Raw genomic sequence first — 18,985 nt, forward strand, 5'->3', positions numbered from 1 at the left:
GGTTATCATCATAGAGAAAGGATTACAATATATGTGGGTCTTTTGCAATGAATAGCTTCAGTTGACCGGTTCCCATTGCATGTTCATTCCTTTTAACTTGTATGCTATTTTCTATTATATCTTTCTTTTTAATAATTATGTTATTTGCCGTTAAGTGTGTCCTGAGAGTTTTCACTTATTGTGGAAAGATGTACTTCTGAGTACTATGTGATACGGCTGAATAAAAAAAAAAAAAGCAATTTTGAAACGTTCTATTGATGTATAACTAAGGATCATGGAAAGGAAAATCAGATTTTGAGAAGTTCATTACTTTGGTTTGGAATTTTGAAATTATGTACATAACCAATTTCATGGGATTTTTTTTTTTTTCTGACCATACAAGTAGTCCAGTGTTAACCTCTAGCTTGTTACAACTAATTAAGTAGTTCTCTCAACCCTTGAAATCCATCCATTCTTTCTTTTCTGTTTGCTTTACTAATGACTTCCCCTGTCCTCTCCCCCTAATCTTACCCCTTCCGTCTTTTGGTTTGGGTGATGTACGGGAGATGTGAATACAGACGGAGGCCTTTATGTTCTAGAGCATCGTTCAGTGAAAACCTCTTCCAGAGGACCAGAGCAGCAGGGCATGCATCAGGGTGTCTATAGAGTTTGTGGAAGCCTTAAGTGTTAAGGGGCCAGGTGGGTACAGCTGAATTTTAGTCTTTTACTTAAAACATAGTACTGGTAACTGGATTAGGGAAATGTGTTAATAATCTAGAATAGATATTTAGATAAAGCAGATGTTTATTATTATTATTATTTTTCAATGTTTATTTATTTTTGAGAGAGAGAGAGACAGAACATGAGCAGGGGAGGGGCAGAGAGAGGGAGACACAGAATCCGAAGCAGGCTCCAGGCTCTGAGCTGTCAGCACAGAGCCCGACGCGGGACTCGAACTCGTGAACCGGGAGGTCACGACGTGAGCTGAAGTTGGACAGCTTAACTGACTGAGCTACCCAGGCGCCCCAAGCAGAGGTTTATTTTGACCTTTAATATCACAGAGTAAAACATTAAATATCCACGTACAAACAAACATTTACATAGGAGAATTCTTAAGTGTATGAAACACATTTTATAGGTAAGTAGGTCTCAACTGTTTTTTTCTTTCTCCTCCAGTATGACTCATATGCATCAGTGATCACAATGCTAGTAAGTGTGGTTTGAGGAGAATTCAGAATTTGCTGTAGTGAGGGCATAGTAATATGACCTCCCCCCTTCTGCCCCCCCCCCCCCCCCGCAATAACTCTGACACTCACCCCTCAGGATAGTTCTCACTGTTATATCTCTTTTTTAAAAATCACTCTTTAAAAAAGTATTTCTTCTTAATAGTCTTGGGTATTTTTTTACCCTGATTCTTCTGCATTTGGGGATTAAGTGCAATTTTAGTTACATGCCCATACTACGAAGAATAAAGATGGCATTAATCTCGAAATTCTTTGGTGCAAAGCTACACTCCTTTGCCTGTGTTCCTTGTCCTTTGCCTCTCATGTGACTTTCCCCAGGGGAGCTTTAATACATCCAAGCTAGTGAGGAACGCGGGGTCATAGAAATTGGCTTCTTTATGTCAACCATCTTTCTATAGTTACCAACTTATCTTTAGCTTATGATCTATTTTAGTAGTTCATATGTAGTTTTAATTTTTAAGGGTTTTCTCCTGTATATTTTGATAGTTGACCTCCAAAAAGTTTTGAATAAAAGATGTATTTTATTCTTTAGAAGACTAAACTTTAAAATTGAAAAGTTACATTTATATCTATGGTAACTAGATAAATATTAAGAACTATTAAATATGTTGGTGCCCTATGCTAAAGAAATATATTAATTCATTACTTTTGACTTTGAGAATAATATTCAGAATTCTATAAAATTATGGACAAATAGTTCTCTCATATAATGCTTTATCATTCTTTTTCTTTTTTGTTTTCTTCAAATACCATTTCATTTGGGTATTAAAAATGTAAAAAACTTGTGTTTGTTTTTTTTTTTAAGAATGGAACTTCAACATGGCTTTGCCTTTAGAATTAAGATGTATTTGGCTCTTAGCAAAATAGTCATCTGTTACATCAATATAACTCGTGTCATTTGCTGTGCTGGGAAAATGAAATCAATCATGATGGCACCTAAACAACCTGCATCTGTTTATCTTCTGTCTCGGCCAAAAGTTAGATACACAGGGCAATAGCATGGTTAGAAGATACCCAAACTTAAAGAAAGGGTTTATGAAAGAAGATGCATGGAACAGTCGGTGAGCTTCATTCCCTAGTAATACCCAGTGTGCTTATAGGCATTAGATCGAAATAATATTTAACGTTGTTTTTTAGCAGAGATCTTCATGGACCAGATGCAGTTTATTAGGGAGATCTATTCTATCGTGTGCAAAAAAAAAAAAAAAAAAAAACTTTTCGATGTATTTTGAAATTAATGTATTGCTTTACTTCTAGGATTCTTAACCATTCAACTTCTGTCCCAAGAAACAAGCCAAAACAAACTGTGGAATGCGAAAAGAGGTATATAAATATCTTAGTCCTTATATTTAGTATTGTATAACGAAACTTGATTCTCTAACAGTGATGTTCCCATGTGTGGGCTTTAATTGAATAAATGATATAGATTTAATATAACTAGATAATTTAATGGGGAAATGTGTTTACAGCACCAGTTGAATTTACTTTTGATATAAACGAATCCAAAAATGCTAATTTGATCTCTTTTTGTGCTCATACCTGCATTCTGTCTTGGTGATAGAATCGTTTATTCATTTATTAATTCAGCAAACCATTTATTGGATTACTATTACTGCCAGGAATAATGTTTTTCTTCACCATTGTGTTTATTCTCTGTTACTGTTCACTTTTTCGTTTCATTTCAATTGGGTTTTACTAAATTCTTCTACATGAATACAGGGTCTAAGTTAATATATGTGAATTCCACGGAACTAGAAGACTTTGAAAGTTTCGATTTATTCTTTATGGCGGTTTGAAAATTTGCATCAGGCTCAACTCCTAGGTCATTCCCCCAGGAGTGTAGAGGTCCAAGGCTAGGGGTAGGCTGAGTATTGAAATACAGAGAGAGCGAACATTTCTTGAATGCTTGTTATATGCAAACTGTTCTGATGTGTTAGATGTCTTCTCTCATTTAATCCTCTTTGTGAAGTTCGTTACTGTTGTTACCCCATTTTGTAGGGGAGAAAACTGAGGCTCAGAAATTACCATAATTTGCTCAAGGTCACACAGCTAGTAAGTGGTACAGTGAAGATTCAAGCCCAGGTTGTCTGGTTCCAGAACCCCTCCTCGTAAGATATGGTAACAACATTCAGCTTCCTCGAGGTTCACACATCCCACTGATAACTTTTCCTGGATACCTCATGGTCTAAAGTGAACTTACTTTTTCCCGACGTGACTGCTTCTCATAGGGTTAGCCTGAATGAATGTGTCACTACTTAGTCACCCCAGCCAGCAGCTTTGAAATCATCGGAAACTTCTCTCTGTTAGGCACCCCTCCCAATCTAGTCAATCTTCTAGTCAATCACAGAAAATTCTAGCTCCTTAACATCACTTGCATCTATCCCAACCTCTCCATTCCTAGCACAGTGGTGTTGGTTTAGGCCCCATCCTCTTCCTCCTGGATTACTGCAGCAGTCACCAGTCATCTCCTTTCTTCACTTTTGCCTACCTTTAAATTTGTCTTCTGCACTGATGTAAAGAGTGATGGCTCTAAAACCGTCTGTGTGCTTCCCATTTATTATTTTCTACTGGTTCTTTATAACTTTCAGGAGAAAGTTGAAAATGTTTGACTTAACCTGTAAGATTGAAGGGAGTTTCTGCCTACCTCAAGAACCTTATCATGCGCTTTCCCACTGGCACCTTTTGCCGTTTGGAAGGGTGCTTTTTCTTCTTTATTCTAGCATGGTTTCATATATCTGTGTTCTATATCCTGGTTTCTCTACTGGGATTGCCCTTCTTTTTTTCACTTGGGCTTTCAGAATTCTGAGTTCAAGTGTGAGATGACTTTTTTTTAAGTTCGTTTATTGATTTATTTATTTAGAGAGCATGAGTGATCTGGGGAGGGGTAGAAAGGGAGGGAGAGAGAGAATCCCAAGCAGGCCCCATGCCCAGTGCCAGACCCACCGCGGGGCTTGATCTCACAACTGTGACATCATGACCTGAGCCAAAATCAAGAACTGGATGCTTAACTGACTGAGCCACCCGGGTGCCCCTAAGATGACTTTTTATACTCCAGTCTAGAAACATTCCTCTACTCAAATTTCACTTATTGGATTTAACCCACTCCCTCCCTTTTTGAAAACCGATTGTGTTTTCTTACACATGCTTGCTCTCGTAAAGTTTGTGTCATCACTTTCCCTGTCACTTCCTTTCATTCCCATCTTAAGCTTCCTCCCCAGGTTCCTAACATTCTCTTGAGAAAGCCCCAGTTACTCGGACCTCAAAATTGTGATGTGTAATCCTGGCCTCTCCTTCAAAGAACTGTTACTTCTACTTTCCTCATCTTCAAAACACTCAATATTTTCTTTTAATTTTTTTTAAGGTTTTATTTATTTTTGAGACAGAGAGAGACAGAGCATGAACGGGGGAGGGGCAGAGAGAGAGGGAGACACAGAATAGGAAGCAGGCTCCAGGCTCCGAGCCGTCAGCCCAGAGCCCGACGCGGGGCTCGAACTCACGGACCGCGAGATCGTGACCTGAGCTGAAGTCGGACGCTTAACCGACTGAGCCACCCAGGCGGCCCTCAGTATTTTTTTTAAGAACAAAAAATAATTCAAATTTGTTCCTGATTATAAGATTAGTGTAGCTTTTCTGTTGAAAAATTATGAAATTTAGCAAACACATAAATAAACACCACCTATTGTCCATCTCTCTGGAGATGACAAGCTATAGTACTTTGGTATTTTTCCCTTGAGGCCCTTTTTTCATCTGTGTGTGTGTGTGTGCACACACCACAGAGTTGTATGACCCGGTGCCTATTGAGCACCTCTACTTAGATGTACAATAGGCATATGAAACTTAATTTTCCAAAACCACACTCTTAATCTCCCTCCTTGTACCTCTTAAACTTGGTTTTCCTGTATTTTTTTCCCGTTTCTGAAAATGTCAACTCATCCTTGTAGTTACTCAGCTCAGAAACCTCAGAGTCAACCTCGTCACTTTCTTTCACACACCATATCTAATCCACGAGCAAATCTTGTTGATGCTACCTTCAAAATATACCCTGAATCCGATCCCATCTTGTCACCTCCACACCTACCACCCTAGCCCTGGCCTTCTCTTACTTCATTTATTACAGTAGCTTCCTAACAGTTCTCCCGCCCTTGCTTTCCTTTAACCTGTTTTTCAAAAAAGCATCAGATCGGTATTTTTTCAAATGTAAGTCAGATCACGCCACCCTTCAGAAGTCATTCTTTAATGACTTTCCGTCTCATTGAGAATAAAAACCAGAGCCCTTTGAGGACTCGGAAACCTCTAACATCATCTGGCTCCCTGTTGTCTTCCTCTCTTGCCTCGGTCTTCCTAGTTAGTTAGTTCTTCTCTAGCTCTACTGGCCTCCTTGTTGAATCTCAGTATACCAGGCATTTTCCACTCCTTCAAGGCTTTTGCCTCTGCCTGGAATGATTCCCCCCCAGGTAACCGTATAAGCCATATGCTCTGCCGTCAGGTTTCTGCAGCAGCAGCAAGGGGTTCCCTGAACAACTTAAATAAAAGACCATGCCTCTCCCACTTCTGTCTCTTTATCCATATCTCGGGTTTATTTTTCTCCACAGAACCCTCTGACGTTCTAAATTTATACTTTTTTACCATCTGGCATCCTGAATGTGTATTGCTTTATTTGTTCATTGTTTGTCTTCACTACCCCACCGCCCCCTTGGCACACTACAGTGTCAGTCAGCTTTATCAGTTGTTAGAGAAGACTATTGAAATCTCCAGCACAAATCGGGGATTTGTCTTTGAAGTCCTATCATTTTTCCTTCATATGTTCTGAGGCTTTTATTAGCTGCATAAATGTTTAGGGTGAGTTTATACGTTGGTCATTATGAAATGGCATTTTTTATATCTCTGGTAATGTTCTTTGCTCAGAAGTCTACTTTTCTGATATTATATAGTCATCTCAGCACATGATACATCTTTCTCCATCCTTTTATTTTTTTGAATTTTTAAAAAATGTTTATTTATTTCTGAGACAGAGAGAGACAGAGCATGAGCGGGGGAGGGGCAGAGAGAGAGGGAGACACAGAATCCGAAGCAGGCTCCAGGCTCAGCTGTCAGCACAGAGCCCGACGCGGGGCTCGAACTCACAGACCTTGAGATCATGACCTGAGCTGGAGTCGGTCGCTCAACCGACTGAGTCACCCAGGCGCCCCTACCATCCTTTTATTTTTAACCTGTTTGTGTTTTTGTGAAGAAAGTGGGTTTCTTATAGTTAGCATATGGTGGCACCTTCCTTTTTTATCTAATCTGACAGTCTGAATTTTAATGGCAGCGTTAATATTGCTCATATTTAATGGAATTATTGGTATTAATGGATTTAAATCTATCATCTTGTAATGTGTTTAATTTTTGTCTTATCTGTTGTTTGTAGCCATCTTTCTTCTTTTTCTCTTGTCTTTTAAATTTTATTTGAAAATTCCTCTTTCTCTCCTTCATGGGCTTATTAGCTATAACTTTGTTAACATACGTTAGTTATTATTTTGGGGGTTACAGTATAGTATTTGAACATCTCACAGTCTATCTCCAAGTGCTATTATGCCATTTCATACATTGCATGACTTCACAACAGAATCCTGTTTCTTCCCTTCTGGCCTCTGTGGTGTTGCGGCTACACATTTGACTTCTATACGTGTCATAAGCCCCATAATACATTGTTATACTTTTGCTTTAAATAGTCAGTTATTTCTTTAAAGAGATTTAAATAATCAGAATAATGCCTTTTATCCTTACTCCCTTCGTCACCATCTCTTAGTGCCCCGTGTTCCTTTGTGTTTCCATGTAGTGTCATTTTCTTTGTACTTGAAAGAGATGTTGTACTTGTCATCTCTTGAACTTTGATTTTTGTCTATTTTATGTCCATCACGTCTGTACTTAACATGTTTAGTCTTTTCCTCGAGCTTCCTGAACATGACCTGATTGAATTTTTGGTTGAACCGTGAACTTCATCTTCTTGGGTGCTGGATCTTACAGCATTGCTGTAAATATTCTGGAACTTTGTTCTCGGATGTGGTTAAATTGCTTGACAACAATTTGATATTTTGGGGACTTGGTTTTTATGACTTGTTACGTGGAATCAGTGTGACATTTAGTCTAGGGCCAGATTTGGCCCCCTAGTGGGGCAAGACTTTCTCAGTACTCTGGCTGATGCTCCATCAACTATATGCTTTTCCGGTCTGGCTTGTGGGAACCCGTATTGCTTATAGTCCTCTGTGGGTCTGAGAACTATTCTGTCGAATCTTTCTGGTGATTCATTCTTTTGCCTAGTATAAGATCAGTGATCAGTACTCAGTTGAAAATTTGAAGATTTTGAAATTTGAAAATTTGAAGAAAATTTGTGAGAGTTCGTAAGTTCTTTCTCTGCGTGTTGCTCTTTTCTTTATTACTTTGTCCTGTTAATTCCATCTACCTCTTTCACTCTGGGTCCCAGCTCGGTTTCCTTAATTCACGGATACCCTTGGGCCGTGCTTTAGTTCCTCGTCTGTGGGCTGAAGCCTGAAGCCTGGAAGCTCTCTTTCTGCAGCAACCTGGCACAGTTGTGGGGTTTGACTTGTTTGTTAGCCATCTGTCCAGGAAAAAAAAAATGTCTTCTTTTTTTTTTTTTTTTTTGGCCTTGCCTGATATTCAGGATCTTGGAAGGTAGAATTTTATATATCTTGTCTGTTCTTTTACTGTTTTTAGTCAGGGAATAAATCTGATCACTGTTACTTCTGTCTTGGTCAGACACAAAGTATAATTCCTACATTTTGTGTGTTTTGTCAATATTTAGTTTGCTTCTTCATATACCTTGTCTGTCCCAATGTTTAAAAACTTCTACTGCCCATATTTTTCATATACTTGTGATGTTATCTTTATTTATATTTAAATCTTTTAGTCATTAATTTGGTATTTGATAAAAAGTAAGGTATCTAGTGTTTTTTTTTCCTCTCTTGCTCCCTCTCTCCTTTTTTCATGCCCTCTCCTCCTCCCCTTCTGTTTTTCTTTCTTTGTGTATTTTATGATTGGTTAACCAGTTGTCTCAACACTATTTGCTACATAACCTATCATTTCTACGGTGATTGTAAATTTCATATTTTTAAATCAAAAGTTGTTATATTTGTGGTCCTGTACTTGTCTTCCCCTGGAAAATCTGGATCTAGTAGTATTTAATTACTCTAATTGAATAGGATATATGTAATTTCCGAGTAGGGAAGTCCCTTTTATTATATAACTTTTCTCTTCCTGATCATCTGTTCTTCCAAATTAACTTGGAAATTCTTTTATCACATTTCTTTATTTAAAAAAAATTTAATGTTTACTTTTGAGAGAGAGACAGAGACAGAGACAGAGCACAAGCGGGAGAGAGACAGAGAGAGAAAGGGAGAGGGAGACACAGAATCCGAAGCAAGCTCCAGGCTCTGAGCTGTCAGCACAAAGCCTGTGGCGGGGCTCGAACTTGTGAACCACGAGATCATGACTTGAGCCAAAGTCAGACCCTTAAACCACCGAGCCACCTAAGCGTCCCTATTGCATTTCTAATACAAGCCCCAAAATACTTTCTGGTTTTTTATTATAGTTCATTTCAGGTGTCCATTAATTTGAAGTAAAAGTTACACCTATAATACTTAGTCTTTCTAAGAACTTTCCAATTATTCAAGTTCCTTACTAGACATTGGTAGTTGTTTTTTTTTTTTCCATGTAGGTCTTATGCATGTTTAAGTTCAGTTTCTTCCATATTTTTGCTTTTCTTTCCTTTTATGAATGAGTTTTTTCCTAATATATTTTATAGCTTGTTATAATTGATATATGAGAAGGCTGTTAACTTTTGTATGTTTTTTATAACTGGTAACATTCTCTTAGTAAGAATAGATTTTACCTCCTTTGGATAATTATGTTTTCTATAAATTTTGAAAATTTATTTGTTTCTAATTTTTACATGTTTCTTTTCTAACTGTACTATAGAGAAGTTCTATAACAGTGTTGAATAATAATAGCTCTTGTGGGAATTTTGTTTGTGTATTTTTTCCAAAGGAACTTCTTGTTCAGAGTGGCTACCTAACAACAGCATGTGTGGTTTACTGTTCCCCACAAAAATAGATGAAAAGAATTACTGCCATAGCCCCTGTGTGTCAGAATGAAGGGTTAGAGGTTCATAATCAGTAATTCAATAGTCAGAAAAGAATTGCTCCCCTATTCTCTTTGGCATTTAAACAAAAGACATTTGTATAAAGAAATTACTCCATTTCTGTTTGTTTGTTTGTTTGTTTGTTTGTTTGTTTTTGGTAATGGTTTAATACAATAAACATTCTGTGTTTTCATTGTTTGTCTAGGTGTCTCACGTTTCTTTTGGCCTCTAAAAAGTCCTTAGAGGAGTTCTGTGCGTAGGATGATATTAAGTAAACTCGTTTTAATGTTTTTTAAAGGAATATAAGTGATTGGGAACTTAAATATGTTTTTGTCAGCTAAGTTTTATGTTATTAGTTCAAACCATAGACATGGGTAAATTCTTTAGATTTCTGCTACAAAAAGAGAGAGAGACAACTTTATAATGCTCATAATAAATACTTAAGGGTAATTCTAAAGATTTTAATATATTAAGGCATCTTTAATTTTGTAGTGTCTCAGCAGATGAAGTTAATTCACCGTTATCACCTCTCACATGGCAGGTAAGAGGAAAATGAATTACTGTTATATCTAATATTTTGTTCTCATTTATTTAGTTAAAAGAAATTGTCTCATTACAGCCTTTAGAAAATCAGAAGGATCAAATAGATGAACAGCAGTGGCCAGAATCTCAACCTATAATCTGGCAGAGTGAAGAAAGGAGGCGGAGCAAACAGATTAGAAAAGAATATTTCAAGGTACTTTATTGAATTGCAAAATTTACTTCGTAATTATTAGCTTTGATTTTATCAGTTTTGTGTTAATAAGGTAGAATAGAACTCTAGTTACATATAGTAAATATGTTATTTTGTCTTGATTTCCCCCATGCAAGAGTATAGATACTATGATCCAGTTAAATAGGTAAAATTTCAATAATTCAGAATAACTAAGGATGAGTAGATCAGTCTGAATTGTGATTTACCAAATACTTGACAAGAAAGATGAATGGTTGCTATCCTGCTAATTGTAGCAATATGTAGTCATGTTTTAGAAGAATTACTTAGAAAAGGTCTTTAATTAGATTTGTTTCAGTATGTAGTTCACACATATTTGCAATTAGCATTTAACTGTTTCGGTCTAAATAAATGCTATGTACATGGCTCTTAAAAATGCCTGAAAGTGTTTGTCCCTCATTTTTTCTTCTTGCTACCTTAGTAGATTTCTTAAGATGATCTTTTATCATAGATAAATTTGGAAAGCTTAGACTATCTGAATTCTCTCAGATTTCTAGTTTAGGAGTGTTTTAATGAAATTTTACTGGGTATACCTTTGTAAGTATTGTAGTATTACTCATTTGTGGTTAAAGTCCGCTATGTTTGTAGATGCCTGTGGAATTAGCATAATATTCAGTACTAATCAGAATCCATTATTGGAATTTCTGACTCAAATGAACAGTGCAGGGAAGCTTCCTGCCCCATGAATAGCGAATTCTGTTGTCTTTGTGTACCTTTCTGTTTCCTGAAGCCTAATTTTTATCTAATAATAATCATTTTATGTAAATGACATTGCTCTATGCTAATTGGTAGGTAATTTGAAGTTTATATCACTAATGGGTAGGATTATATTTCATGTTTTTCTTTGGTAGAAGTGGTATCTATACACATTGATCTGTTTCCTTATATGGGAGTATAACGTATATGGAAGTAGTATTATATGACCAAAACAGAAACGTTACATGTCATAGCAAGTTTCATCTTTCAACAAGTAATTACTGAATCTTTTTATTGCACTTCATGTTACCTGGTCAGTGTGAGAGGTAATGAAGTAATAAAAGACATAGGGAAAAAAGGAAAAACACTCTAAAGTAGAACCCTGATCAGTAATGGTGTAAGTGTGTTTATCCCATGTCTCTACAGATCTGCAGTTACATGTACATTCTGACATTGATTTTAAAGTCTCCTCTTTTAGTTTATAGGATCTCGAACAAAGGCACTCAATACAATTTGTTAGTAGAGAAAACCTGATGAATGAGTGATGATGTGGGGGAAATTTTGGTATTTCTGGCTAAAGAATGAGATTTTGATATTTATTTGATCTACTAGTAAAGTAAAAGCATATAAATTCTGACAATTTATCAGGACTCTTGCACACCATGTACTAAGTGCTTTGCACTGTTCTAAGTACTTTACAAATATCAACTCATTTAATATTCATAACAATCCTGTGAAGTAAGTACATTATCGTTCCTATTTTACAAATGGAGAAATTAAGGCACAGAGAGGTTAAGTAATATGCTCCACGTCACTTAGCTAATAAGTAGCTGAGTCAGGATTTGAACCCAGAGCCTATGCTATGCTGTCTGTTTATCTACTGTGGATCGCCTAATATCAAATTAAACTTGCAAATCAATACAGTTTCATTGTTTTAAAAAATATTTTATGGTAACCCAACTGAACTTTTTAAAAAAAATTTTAATGTTTATTTATTTTTGAGAGAGAGAGACAGAGTACGAGCGGAGGAGGGGCAGAGAGAGAGGGAGACAGAGAATCTGAAGCAGGCTCCAGGCTCTAAGCTGTCAGCACAGAGCCTGACGTGGGGCTCAAACCCACAAACCATGAGATCATGACCTGAGCAGAAAGAAGTCAGACATTTAAAACTTACTGAGCCACCCAGGCGCCCCCAACTGAACTTCTCAATAAAGTCTTAATAGAAGCCTCAGTGAGCTCTTAAAAAAGTTCTTTGAGTTAATAGCATCATTTGTTGATAAGGATTTTATTTTTTATGGCTTAAATTATCTCCTGTAATATTTCTCTTTTATAAGTTGCTAAGAGATCAAATGAGATAATATTTGAAATGTCCATTACATTATTATCTTTCAACAAATGTTAATGTCTTCCACTTTAAAATAAAGTGGGCGCAAAGATAAGTTTTAGTGACTGGGAAATTTTAAGGAGATATGTAGTTCTCCTCAACAGTCAGAAGATGTCAGTGTTAGGACACTGCAAAAAAATGGAATGTCAACAATTTTTTTCCTAAGATGTTAAAAAAATATATAAACCCTGAGATAGTTTCTAAGGCAAAACCATTATTCAGAATTGCCAGGATTTTCTTGATTCAAACATCATTGATAGCTATGAAGTGTCTTTATTTAAAAAAACAATTTCTTTTAATCACCCATCTCCCAGGAATCAAAAGGGTTATTCATAGGATACAGCACTGAACTTAATCTGGATTTATAGTTCATTCAACATTAAAATGCACTACTCTAGAGATTCACAGCAAAATATCGCCAGGCTCACTCAGTGATGGCCCCTTTAGCTTTTCTGTGTTAAGAAACATACAGAGCTTTTGTTGCCACTTTATCCTAAGACATATAAATGGCTAAGCCACAAGGTTTCTTTATGTTCCATGGTAAATTATTAATGGTGTTGTTATTCAGTATATTTATTGAAAGCGTTTGTGTGAATGTTTGTTGTATGTGGATCTCTCCAGTTACTGCTTCCTAGTTGCCAAGACTGAATTTGGGTAGTAAGGTTTTTCAGGTAAGCCCCTGAAAGTAAGTAAAAAATGTTTCAACATATTAGCCAGATTATGTGAACAAGAAGATAAATTGGGTCAGATTATATGAGTAAGTAAATCACTACAGCAGAGTGATACTGACTAACCCTTCTAGGCTCCCAGGCCATTCTTGTGTAGATTACTAGTCTACTAAATCAAATTTAGTGTCCTTATTGCCAAAATAAAGTCACTGCATTTTTCAAAGTAAAGGTATTTCAGGAAATATATTACCTTATTAAAAATCATTTCCAAAAAGGCAAATGTATTTTACACTTTACAGAAACGTGTTAATCTTTTTAATGAGATATACAACAAAATATGAACATCTGATTTTTTGATAAATTACATTAATATAAATTAGTAGCTTTAATTTCTTCTAAGAATGATAACACATGAATTTCTAAATGCATTTGATGATTGATTTCTAAACAAAGAAGTTATAATGCATTACAGTAACTGTAACATATCAGTTTTAAGGATGATTTGATTTATCGAAATGCCATACATATTTGTCTTCAAAGGTATCTTACTACTGTTGCGATAAAACATTACAATGACCCTTAAAATACCTATCTGATTGCATAAATATAGTATAATGTTTGAATTTAAAGGCTAACGCCAAGGAAAATATTTTTGTATATTTTCTATGATCATGGTTAATTTTATACCGGGATGGGGAAGCCAGTTGGGTTTGTGAAATAACCTGATTTGTTCCGAGTTCGAGTTCGTGCACTAGTTACTGTCTCTCCTGTGAAATTAACTTAAATTTCAAAAGTGAATCGACCTTTTTGTTTCTCTGGTTTGTAAACAGGTCTTTATTACATTATTTGAATTTAGATATAGTAAGCTTCAGTTATTCAGACTAATTGAGAGCAGCTGCGTTGATTCAGTACAAGTTGGACTTCTAGAATATTTTCAAATCTGTGTATATATTAGGTTTGGGGTTTTAGGACCTTCAGATCTGTGCAGTAATGCAAACTAAGTAGTACCTTTCTGTGTTTTCATTTGTAATGAAAGGTTTTCATTAGAAGTATAGTTGAGTAGTAGGTAATATTATTACTATCTGTGTTCTTGACTTCATCATCCTCTGTTTCTTTCCTTTATCAATTATTCACTTCTCTACATCCTTTCTATCTCTTTACTTTCGATCTTATAAATGTGCTTAGACCTCTACAGTTATCCCTAATTCCCCTTGCAGCTGTTGCCTTATCTTTTTTATTTTAGGGCCAGACTTTCTTGACTCTCTAGTATCAATAACAGAAAGCTTGGACATTTTAAGAATTTTTTTATTTAAACTAATTTTTTAATGTTTACTTATTTATTTTGAGTGGGGGAGAGAGAGAGAGAGAGAGAGAGAGAGAGAGAGAGAGAGAATCCCAAGCAGGCTCTGTGCTGTCAGTGCAGAGCCTGACATGGGGCTCGATCTCATGAACCATGAGATCACGACCTGAGTCGAAATCAAGAGTCAGACACTTAACTGACTGAGCTACCCAGACACCCCAAGTTTGGACTTTTAAAAAATGTCAGGCGCCAGGCTTCCCTACTTCTCTAAGTCTTACTACCTTCCACAATTCACTCTTCTCAAGTAGCCATACTGCTACTCTTTGTTTTCTGCACAAACTGAGCTTTTTTATTCCTCTGTGCTTTCCTTCTTCTGAGAATGCCCACTAGCCCTTTTTATTCCTGGCAAACCTTTGCTAATCATTCAGGATTTTGAGATGGAAGTATAGCATAGGGGTTAATATCCTTGGCTTGTCAAATCAAACCACTTTAGTTCCAGTATTTAACTTGGAGATCAGCTAACTGTGTGACTTTGACAAATTACCTAACCTTGCTAAGCTTAATTTTTTTCTATCCTCAAATGACTCGAATAGTGTCTTCCTTTACAGGATTATTTTCACTAATGAATTACTTAATAATATAAAGTGCTTATTAGAAAAGCACTTGCCACAGAGTATACAGTTAATAAAAATTAGCTTATTATTCACTCAAATGTCATTCTTTTGTTTTAGTTTTTGTTTTTGCAGGAGTCATCTTCTATCGGGTATTCATTCTCAATTAAAATATGAAAGGTTGCAGCAAATTATCAGGGGTGCCTGGCAAAGAAGGTCATGGTCAGGAAGGCAGGAATCCATACTGGGCCTTCTTCAGTGGTACTTGTGTAGCTGCTTATGTTTGAGTGTCCTTGTATGAACGGCAGTAGTTGAAAAGCATGTAAGATGCCAGCGACATAGAAACCCCCCACGATGCGCCCTTTCTTCGCATTGACATACTTGTGGTACTGGTAGTAACCTCTTTGAAACCCTCCCAACAGTGCCTTTAGGGGTGAGATCCTGCATCAGAATTCAGCTTGGCAGCGGCTCCGTTTTGACATCCATGCGTCTCTTCTCCGTTATTGCTATGACTGACACCATCTTCAGGTCCTGGGGTCTGTTGTGCAAATGTCACCCTTTTGTTAAAGTAGAATAGGACCAAGAATACATGCTGCCAGTGAGCATTGAGCCTAGAGATGGCAGATAGGTCTGTTCGCACATGCCAGCAGCCTTCAGGGGCTGTCTCTGGAACATCGGGTTGCAAACATATTGAGACTATGTCTGAGGTCAGCTTGAAAAAGCACCCTGGTAGGTTAGTGGTGGTTGTCATAAATCACTGGAGAGACAGTGGAGGAACTTAGGTCTCGTATTTGTAATCCGTAATAGTGCTCGTTCACCAATCTGTGGTTGAGCTATCAGGTAGGTTATCTCGTTTCCCAAGAGTTAGGGAATTAAAGCTGCGTAAGTAAGGGGTGCCATTAAATAAAACTTGGGAGTGCCAGGCAAAGAAATTTGCAAGTCGGTTTTCCAATAGGAGAGTCCTGAGTTGCAAGTGGTATTTCGAGTGTTTAAAAAAAAATTTTTTTTTAATGTTTATTTGAGAGAGAGAGAGAGAGTGTGAGCAGGGTCGGGGCAGGAAGAGAGGGAGGACACAGAATCCGAAGCGGGCTCCAGGCTCCAAGTTGTCAGCACAGAGCCGGACGCCGGGCTCAAACCCACAAACTGCGAGATCATGACCTGAGCCGAAGTCGGACACCTAACTGACTGAGCCACCCAGTCGCCCCAATATTTCAAGTGTTGTAATCTGCCACTGATTTACGAGATTATTTATGGTGAGGAGGACTTAGAAATAAGAACACTAGCGGTTGTCATACTGCATTTCTTCAATTCTTGATTGTAAAAACAAGCACCTTTTCACATAGCAGCATTTTTTATTTTAAGCATATTACCTTTGCGCCTCAGTATAAGATGCAGATAATAGTATTTACTTGAGGGTGGTTACGATGATTAAATGGGATGATACATGTAAACACACTTCTTTCAGTACTTGGGCTATAGGAAGCAGTAATATTAGCATTAGCTATTATTGCTACTACTGTTACTGTATAGTGAATATAAACACCTAGTGTGGTATTTTTTCTTACCTGAAATCAGTAGGCTTCTTAGCAATAGGTTGCATTTTTGGTGAAATTACAGACAAAGTGTGAGATAATGGGGGCCCAGGATAAATTGGTAGTTGTAAGAATTCAAATGTTTATTTTTGAGAGAGAGAGAGAGAGAGAGAGAGAGAGAGAGAACAAGTGGGGGAGGAGCAGAGAAAGAGGGAGACATGGAATCTGAAGCAGGCTCCAGGCTCTGAGCTGTCAACACAGAGCCCGACGTGGGGCTCAAACCCACAAACCGTGAGATCATGACCAGAACCAAAGTCGCACACTTGACTGCAACTTGACTTGACTTGACTGAGCCACCCAGGCACCCTGGTAGTTGCAAGAGTTCAGAAGAAGTAAGTCTGAGAGAGATTATGGAAAGAATTGACAATGATGTCTTGGATATGGTGGGTTAAGAAAAAGGGAGAACTGGGGCGCCTGGGTGGCTCAGTTGGTTAAGCGTCCGACTTCAGCTCAGGTCACGATCTCACGGTCCGTGAGTTCGAGCCCCGCGTCGGGCTCTGGGCTGATGGCTCAGAGCCTGGAGCCAGCTTCCGATTCTGTGTCTCCCTCTCTCTCTGCTCCTCCCCTGTTCATGCTCTGTCTCTCTGTGTCTCAAAAATAAATTAAAAAACATTAAAAAAATTAAAAAAAAAAAGAAAAAGGGAGAACTTAAGACAACCTTCAGATAGCAAACCTGAATGGATGGGAAATGGATCGGCTCAGGAAAGAAACGTTACTAGATATATAGAACAATGCCTTGCACATAGAAAGCACTGTATGTTAGCTATTAGTAAGCGCCAAGGACTATTTAACTGCTTATATATCTAAACTTGGTATCAGATAATTTAACAAAAGTATCAGAGAATTCAATAAGATATGAATAAACCTCACATAGCATTTACTAGTAGAGAATTCATATGTTCAAAGAAAAGTAAAGTATATGTTTTAAATTTTTTTCAGTATAAATCATCAAGGAAGAGTTCAAGTGGCAATGAAAACGATGAGGTGAGAAAAGAGGGTAAAGCAATTCTTTAAAATGTTTACTTTTCATATGTAGTTGGTTCAATGAAAGTAAAATGTAATACATCTGTCAGTTTGTTAGTGATTTAATGCGTGGGTTTTTTCCAATAATACAAACAGAGCATCATCATGCAGTTATTGATTTAATTATGTAATTTCCATATATCTTTTACCTCGAACAGAATTTCTGATAGTTCAGCTCTTACTTTTTAATGTTTATTTATTTTTGAGAGCGAGACAAGTGTGAGAGCAGGGGAGGGGCAGAGAGAGAGAGAGGGAGACACAGAGTCAGAAGCAGGTTCCAGGCTCTGAGCCGTCAGCACAGAGCCCGACACAGAGCTCGAACCCACGAACCACAAGATCATGACCTGAGCTGAAGTCAGACGCTTAACTGACTGAGCCACCCAGGTGCCCCATCTAATAGTTCGGTTTTAGAATTTTATTAACATTTACCTTTTACATTTTCTCATCTTTTGTCTCCCTAAACCAACCTTGTGGTCAGTTGAGATTCTTTTGGAATTTGTTAATCTTTTTCTGCAAATTCTGTGTACTATTTTAACATTTGAAATTAGATTTCTATGGTTTGTGCCTTATTATAAATTTTTCTACCTCACCATTTTAAGTTATGCAGCAACCTAGCATTTTTGGAATGACACAGTGTCATCACCATAAATACTTCAGCTTTGGGTATTTTTGGTTGAAGGGATTGGTATTAATTTGGTGTTGAGTACTTGGCAGGGCTTCTGAATACTTCAATTTTAAGAAATGGGACCACACAGAAAATGTTTGCTGAACCCTGAGCTAGATGCTCAGCTTGGCTATTGTCCCTGTCCCTTTATATTTTATATCCACTCTGGTCCTGCCTACCTCAATACCTAATCACTTAGCAAGACCTACTTTTTCTTTTTGGTACTGAAATGTTTTGAATACATTCCCCACCTGCACTTCTGCTATTTCTGCCCTGGCCCAGGCCCTTAACAGTTTCTGCCTGTACCACCACAATAGCTCCTTGCTCTCATCCCTTTCTCCAGTCCATTTTCCTCCCTGCGGCCACAGTGACTGCTCCAAAGAACACAGAAATGTGAGCAGGTTCTCTCCTTGCTTAGAAACCTTCAATGCATCCCCGTCACTTAGAAGGTAAATTCTAGGGCCTTCCTGATCAAGCCCCTGTTTACCACACCAGCCTCTGCTCATGATGTGTCCTGCTTTCTCTCGCTTTCGTTGTGCCGTCCAGCAGTATGAACTGCTCACGGGTTTTCTGCCTCATCCTTTCATTTTTGCTCCCGTACCTTCGTCCTTGTCTTCTCGTCTTGGAATGTTGTTCCCTTCCTTCTGTTTCTGGTAAACACCTACCCAGTTTTTTACTTTCCCAGGAAATTTGCCTTTCTCCACCACCCCTACCATTTCCCCAAGTGCCCCTCATCTGCGTCTCATAATATGCCGGGCCATGGTGTCCTCGTACTGAGAAGGTTGTATTGCTTGTACAAATGAATCTATTTTCCCCCTAGACTGAGAGATCCTTGAGTGGATGATATTTTACTAAGTTTTAATATTCCCACTGTGTAGCACAGTGTCTGACATCCAGTAGGTAGTCGGTAATCTTCTG

General features: G+C 37.5%; 1 protein-coding gene across 3 annotated transcripts in view; it reads left to right on the top strand.

Annotated features, from left to right (window-relative positions):
• LRCH2 (leucine rich repeats and calponin homology domain containing 2) overlaps positions 1–18,985 on the top strand; it is a 98,515-nt gene that overhangs the window by 59,629 nt on the left and 19,901 nt on the right. For all 3 annotated transcript variants that reach the window (XM_053892134.1, XM_053892132.1, XM_053892133.1), the window contains 4 exons: positions 2,481–2,546; positions 9,853–9,901; positions 9,980–10,096; positions 17,320–17,364. In XM_053892134.1, coding sequence (XP_053748109.1) covers positions 2,481–2,546; positions 9,853–9,901; positions 9,980–10,096; positions 17,320–17,364 — 277 coding nt within the window. The remainder of the gene's footprint in view (positions 1–2,480; positions 2,547–9,852; positions 9,902–9,979; positions 10,097–17,319; positions 17,365–18,985) is intronic.

Source organism: Panthera pardus, unplaced genomic scaffold (genome assembly GCF_024362965.1).
Source record: "Panthera pardus isolate Hobbes unplaced genomic scaffold, ASM2436296v1 HiC_scaffold_27, whole genome shotgun sequence".
NCBI lineage: Eukaryota > Metazoa > Chordata > Mammalia > Carnivora > Felidae > Panthera > Panthera pardus.